General features: G+C 42.2%; 2 protein-coding genes across 2 annotated transcripts; both read right to left on the bottom strand.

Moving 5' to 3' along the window:
• Positions 1-259: 259 nt before the first annotated feature.
• Positions 260-2,895, bottom strand: LOC119888479 (protocadherin alpha-C2-like). Its single transcript, XM_038699039.1, has one exon. It carries the CDS (start codon positions 2,681-2,683, stop codon positions 275-277), a length of 2,409 nt encoding a protein of 802 aa, XP_038554967.1. The 5' UTR covers positions 2,684-2,895; the 3' UTR covers positions 260-274.
• Positions 2,896-3,142: 247 nt separating this feature from the next.
• LOC119889355 (protocadherin alpha-C2-like) lies at positions 3,143-5,747 on the bottom strand. Its single transcript, XM_038700292.1, has one exon. The coding sequence runs from the start codon at positions 5,579-5,581 to the stop codon at positions 3,143-3,145; it is 2,439 nt and encodes an 812-aa protein (XP_038556220.1). The 5' UTR covers positions 5,582-5,747.
• Between the last annotated feature and the right edge of the window lie 1,320 nt (positions 5,748-7,067).

Below are 7,067 nucleotides of genomic sequence, written 5' to 3'. Positions count from 1 at the left end.
ACCTTGAGTAAGTATTTATCGAGTGAACAGCGCCGCTTGTTGTAAATTGCACGATATTGTACTTAAAATAAGAAAGCTTAGAAAGCCAAGCATGTTTTAAAGTTTAATGGTAAGCACAAAATGAGTGACTGCTGCAAATATCGTTCAAAGGAATTATATTGTCAAAGTTTTTCCTCAACCTTCTTTAAATTACGTTATATTTTTAAATAGGCTACTGTGGATAGATAAATGACAAGTTAAATGGTAATAAACATTAGAATGTAGAGGAGAATTTTTAACTTTGGTCATATCCTACCTGCAGAGTGGAAGCAGCTGAGTCGCTAGTGTCTGTCAGTCCTGTGCCTCTCGGTAGACTGGACACGATGTATCTGGAGCCCTTTGGCACAGGCTGTCTAACCACCAGCTTCCCTTTCCTGGTCTCTGCTAGAAACAGACTGTACCAGTAGGCATCGTTGGAGACCAGAGTGGAATCTGCGATGGTGGAGTTCCTCTCACTGATCACACTGTTCCTGCAGGGAGGAGCCGCTTTGCTGGGCTTGGGTTTCTGACACTTGAGCACGATGGTGACCAATATGGTGATGAGCAGGAGAAATGACACCGAGCCCAGACCGATGACCAAATACAGGTTTAGGTCTGAAAAGATGTCGTATTCCAGAGGCACCTCAGTCATGTCAGAGTAGGCCTTCACGGCAGTCTCCACTGTGGACAGCTTGATGGTGACTGTGGCAGACAGAGCAGGCTGCCCGTTGTCTTTGGCAACAACAACCAGTCGCTGGTGGCGCGGGTCTCTGTAACTGAACATCCTCATAGTCCGGATCTCTCCGTTGTACTGGTCCAGACTGAACAAGGTGGCGTCAGTCACCTGTAGGAACTGGTAGGTGATCCGAGAGTTGTGCACCGAGTCGGTGTCTAAGGCTATCACTTTGGCAACCAGAGAGCCTTTATCGGTGGATCTGGGGATCTTTTCCTCCACCACAGAGCCGTGCGCGCGCCACGGAGACACAATAACCGGAGCGTTGTCGTTCTGGTCCACAATAATGATGTGCACGGTCACGTTACTGCTCAGTGGAGGAGAGCCAGAGTCTCTGGCCTCGATGTGGAAAAGAAACTCCTTCTCGATCTCATAGTCAAAAGTTTTTAGTGCGTAAAGGTTCCCGTTCTCTGGATTGATGGAGAACAGCATGGACATGGAGGTGTTGGCTATCTCCTTCTCTAGGATGAAATAAACTAGATACTGGTTTTCATGGAGGTCAGGGTCAAACGCAGAGAGTGAACTCAGCAAGGCCCCAGGTGCGTTATTCTCCGTTACACGTATAGTATAAAATGATTGAGGGAACTGTGGAACATTGTCATTCACATCCAGCAGCTCTAACGTCATAGTTTCATTGTCAGATAAAGGAGGAGAACCTCTGTCTGTAACAGTGAAAGTGATGTCATATTCTGGGACCTTCTCGCGGTCTAACGGCTCTGACACTACTAATTCATAATAGTTATCAGAGGACTCCCTCAGTCTGAAAGGCATGTTATCTGGAATATGCAGATCTACCACTCCGTTGTCACCTGAGTCTTTATCACTGACACTAACTACAGCTATCACTGTGTCTAATTCTACGTTTTCATTAACTGGACTCTGAAATGATTTAATAGATATTTCTGGGTGATTATCATTCATGTCTTCAACCAGAATCTTTATGGTACATTGTCCTGACAAACTATTGGCTCCTTTGTCGGTTGCTATAACTTCCATATCATAAATCCTGAAATCCTCATAATTTAACATTCCTTTAACATTAATTTCACCAGTGGAAGGATTCAGGTTGAATGTTTCTTGTGTTTTCTCTGACGTATATAAACTATATGAGTACGTGATATCAGAATTTGAACCCTCGTCTAAGTCTGTTGCATTAAGATGAATAACAAGGCTCCCTATGGGAGAATTTTCCATTATTTTTAGATTGTAACTCACTTGGTCAAAAGCAGGAGCGTTGTCATTTGTGTCTAAAACACGAACTATAACACTTGCAGTGCCAGAACGTGCAGGTGTGCCTCCATCTACAGCTGTGAGTATTAAATTATGAACAGCTTGCTGCTCTCGATCTAAATTCTTTGTTAAGATTAATTCGGCAAACTTCGACCCATCTCTCCCGGTCTGAACTTCAATATTAAAATGTGCACTTTCACTCAGATGATATGTTTTCACTGAATTGCTTCCAACATCAGGATCAACTGCATTGCTGAGAGAGAATCTCTCCCCTTTTGGCGTCGCTTCGGAAATATCTAAATGTATGACGTCTCTTCGAAACTGTGGGGCGTTGTCGTTCATATCCATTATTTCTAGTTCTATATTAAAAATTCGTACTGGATTTTCTAGTATTACTTCCATTTTCAAGTAACACAATGTCAGCATTTTTGTACAAATATATTCCCTGTCTATCTTCTCAACAATGTACAGTTCACCCGTCTCTTTGTTCACATCCAGATATTTCTTATTTGCAATGATGTCGAGACGCATCTTCCTCTGATTCAGTGTTTTAACATCCAAACTGAGATCGGTAGCAAGGTTTGCTACAACTGATCCTTCTTTCATTTCCTCTGGTATTGAATAATGGGTCACTGAAGTCGATATGTGATGAACGAAGGAAAGAAGAACAACGAGCAGCACGTACCTTTTACAAGACTGCATTGTTACAGAAGGGCTCGTTGTTGTGTGCGGGAACACTGCACTTCAAACGATATAATGTGCATTTCCAGCAATGTTGAATTTTGGTGTAATGTCCTTGATCTCAAACATATTCAACAAATTACATTCTGAGGATATTTCGACATTATAACAGGACGAGAGCGTTTTCGGAGTGCAGTTTCAGCACCACGGAGCTGTCCGGTTGTTTCACGATCTGCCCATATGACATCGATTCACTGTCATGGCGTTCACTGGCTGGCATTTTACTAACAAAACAGCGCCACCCTTTAGGTTTTTCAAGACACTTTAAATTCATTTAACGGTTGCACTTTGAAATTAGTTTATCAGTACCAATATGACTTTAAATGTGTTATTGCAGACAACAATAATCACATTTATTTATACTATGTATGAGCTGATCTTTGGAAGTCGAATGACCGCAGATAATGTAAAAATGAAATGTCACTCAATTTTGATAAAGGATGAATATAAAACGAAATGTGTACGTTGGACTCTTACCTGCAGAGTGGAAGCAGCTGAGTCGCTAGTGTCTGTCAGTCCTGTGCCTCTCGGTAGACTGGACACGATGTATCTGGAGCCCTTTGGCACAGGCTGTCTAACCACCAGCTTCCCTTTCCTGGTCTCCGCTAGAAACAGACTGTACCAGTAGGCATCGTTGGAGACCAGAGTGGAATCTGCGATGGTGGAGTTCCTCTCACTGATCACACTGTTCCTGCAGGGAGGAGCCGCTTTGCTGGGCTTGGGTTTCTGACACTTGAGCACGATGGTGACCAATATGGTGATGAGCAGGAGAAATGACACCGAGCCCAGACCGATGACCAAATACAGGTTTAGGTCTGAAAAGATGTCGTATTCCAGAGGCACCTCAGTCATGTCAGAGTAGGCCTTCACGGCAGTCTCCACTGTGGACAGCTTGATGGTGACTGTGGCAGACAGAGCAGGCTGCCCGTTGTCTTTGGCAACAACAACCAGTCGCTGGTGGCGCGGGTCTCTGTAACTGAACATCCTCATAGTCCGGATCTCTCCGTTGTACTGGTCCAGACTGAACAAGGTGGCGTCAGTCACCTGTAGGAACTGGTAGGTGATCCGAGAGTTGTGCACCGAGTCGGTGTCTAAGGCTATCACTTTGGCAACCAGAGAGCCTTTATCGGTGGATCTGGGGATCTTTTCCTCCACCACAGAGCCGTGCGCGCGCCACGGAGACACAATAACCGGAGCGTTGTCGTTCTGGTCCACAATAATGATGTGCACGGTCACGTTACTGCTCAGTGGAGGAGAGCCAGAGTCTCTGGCCTCGATGTGGAAAAGAAACTCCTTCTCGATCTCATAGTCAAAAGTTTTTAGTGCGTAAAGGTTCCCGTTCTCTGGATTGATGGAGAACAGCATGGACATGGAGGTGTTGGCTATCTCCTTCTCTAGGATGAAATAAACTAGATACTGGTTTTCATGGAGGTCAGGGTCAAACGCAGAGAGTGAACTCAACAAGTCCCCAGGTGCGTTATTCTCCGTTACACGTATAGTATAAAATGACTGAGGGAACTTTGGCGCGTTGTCATTTACGTCCAATAGATGAAGAGTTATTGTTTCGTTATCAGATAAAGGCGGTGTTCCTGCATCAGTCACAATCAGTATGATGTCATATTCAGGTATTGATTCACGATCTAATGGCTCAGACACCATGAGCTTGTAATGCATGGGTCTTTCTGATGACTTGTTAAGAATAAAGGGTAGGTCCTGATTTATGGATAAGCTTACTTTTCCATTGTCGCCAGTATCTCTGTCATTTATTCCTACCAGAGCAATGACACTTCCCACTGGGATGTTCTCATTAACTGTGTTTTTAACAGACTGTATGGTAATTTCTGGATAATTGTCATTCATATCCTTCACATGGAGGACTACTTTACACTGTCCCTGCAAGGGATGCGTCCCTTTGTCTCTGGCCTCAATGTGCATCTCATAAAATTTCATATCTTCGTAGTCAATTGTACCCTTCACAGTTATCTCCCCTGTGGTAGGATTTAATGCAAATACATCTTGTGTTTTTTCTGACGTGTAAAGGGTGAATGAGTACTGTATCTCTGAATTCAGACCCTCGTCACGATCTGTAGCGTTAAGCTTCATCACTAAGGTACCGATCGGGGAATTTTCTGTCATGTTAACTGTGTAAGTCTGCTTGTCAAACCGCGGAGGATTATCGTTTGAATCCTGCACTCTAACGATAATATTGGCAGTTCCGGAGCGCACAGGGACCCCGCCGTCCACAGCAGTCAGTATTAAATTATGAACAGCATTTTCCTCTCTGTCTAAAGACTTGGTCAACACCAAATCAACATATTGAGTTCCATCACTGCCCGTCTGAATTTCGATGGTGAAATGTTCATCGACACTGAGTTGGTATGTTTTAATTGTATTTATGCCAACATCTGGATCCACAGCATTAGGCAGGGAGAATCTCTCTCCGGGTGTTGCCGATTCTGAAACGTCGAGCTCTACTCTGTCTCGTCGAAAGTGTGGAGCGTTATCATTTATGTCCGTTATTCCAAGTTCAATGTTGAAGATGCGTAAGGGGCTTTCTATGATAACATCAAGCTTTAGAAAACAGGAGGTTGTTTTCGTGGGACAAAGAGATTCCCTGTCCATCTTTTCCACGATATACAACTCACCTGTTTTTTTATTGACATCTAGATATTTTTTGTTATGGAAAATATCAAGTTTTACCTCTCGTTGTGCCAAACCTCCAGGCTCAAGTCCCAAATCCGCAGCGAGATTAGCCACAACAGAACCCCTTTCCATCTCTTCTGCTATAGAGTACCGCGTCACAGACAATGCGCAGGGCCATACTGCACACAAGACAAAGACAGTGGCCAAAAAATTCATCCTTTCATCTGCAGGGAACAATACTCCAGATACTTGTTTGTGTTGATATTTGAGATCTGACTAAATATTTTAGGACATGTTTTTGGGTCCTGTTGTTAATTTAAAATTAAAAGCATATCTTCCAGAAAGCTGTGTCCTACACCCTTTATAAATGGGTGTGTCGTGACTTCCAGGAGAGAGAGTCATCATGCTTTAGTGGTCAACAGTGACACCATGTGACAGAGAGGGTGCACAGTGCAGTAACTGTTTCAGAATTAGTTTTGTGTGGTTTCACATGAGACAGTCACTAACGTCTGGCCCAGAGCAAAGGGCTGCATGATCATTTACACAGTCTGTGCATCTATGTTTTGGGGAACAAAAGGTCCTTGACTGAAGGAGAAGAACAGCTAGTGAGGAAAACAATCAACAACCCCACACATGTGGACAGACTGGAATAAGAAGAACAATAATAAAGATGGAACAGGTTAAAGATTTAAAACAATATATAAGACATAATAAAAGGAGAAAAATAGTACTCTTATAAGTACTTGCATGAAAGATGATAAGTGTAAGAAGAAAACAATTTTCTGCCCTTACAACTGACATTTAGCAGAATTCACACATGTATTTTTTTAATGTTTGTGGAAGAGATCCCCTGTGTTTTCGGACAAAGATGTTCAGTTTTCCCACAATAACATATTCAGTTTAAAGCCATGCTAAAACTGATTCCTCTATGGCAAAACGCCATCTGCTTCCTAATCTCAAGGCTTTTTACATAAATTAGCCATATTTGCTTGTATTATGGTGAATAGATTCATGTCACAAAACTAAGACAGCAATCAAAAGTACAAACACATTTGTGTGCAAAATTATAAAGAATATCTGTCATTTATGACAAACACTCTCTGGTCCCATTTTCACTAAAGGTAATATTATAGGCAAGTCTCTGTGGAAAGAATATTTTTACCAGGATAGCATCATGCCTTTGTGTATGGCATATGGCAGATAAGCCATGTGTGTTAGAGGAAACTCACTTCCTGAGGACAGAGGCATCTAAGGATGTGATGCATGTAAAATGATTATACAGTGTTGTTCACTTTTCATATTTAAATGTAGTGAGAATTGGAGGTGCAAGGAATATATTTTACTTTGTTTTTCAGCTAAGAGAGAGAGAGAGAGAAAGGGAGACAGAGGTATATATATTAACAGTATATACATATATGTATATATTTATATTTGCTATGCTCATGCACTGTATTTTATCATGTTGACATGGATTGCATAATATGCTGCTATATTTCATTTACGTGATGTGAGTGATCCAACAGAAATTAAGTTGCTTTATCCACTTACATTTAGTCTGCTACAACTACATTCTTCACATCTCATTGCACAGATTTGTCTTTTTAAATACCCTCATGCTCGTCTTTACTCTCTCAAAATAATATTTATCTAAGCCTCAGTTTGTTCAGTATGCAAGGGGTTTCCCCAAAAGTAGAATGAAGTC

The sequence above is a fragment of the Micropterus salmoides genome, unplaced genomic scaffold (assembly GCF_014851395.1).
Source record: "Micropterus salmoides isolate LMB-PRFRI ecotype aquatic unplaced genomic scaffold, ASM1485139v1 Ms_hic_scaffold_5, whole genome shotgun sequence".
In the NCBI taxonomy this organism is placed as follows: domain Eukaryota; kingdom Metazoa; phylum Chordata; class Actinopteri; order Centrarchiformes; family Centrarchidae; genus Micropterus; species Micropterus salmoides.
The sequence above is the reverse complement of the archived record's forward strand: the minus strand, read 5'-3'. Positions and strand labels throughout refer to the sequence as shown.

What these genes read in the sequence shown, in the direction of transcription:
- LOC119889355 (XM_038700292.1), bottom strand. Translation starts at nt 5,581, where the DNA reads ATGAATTTTTTGGCCACTGTCTTTGTCTTGTGTGCAGTATGGCCCTGC.
- LOC119888479 (XM_038699039.1), bottom strand. Translation starts at nt 2,683, where the DNA reads ATGCAGTCTTGTAAAAGGTACGTGCTGCTCGTTGTTCTTCTTTCCTTC.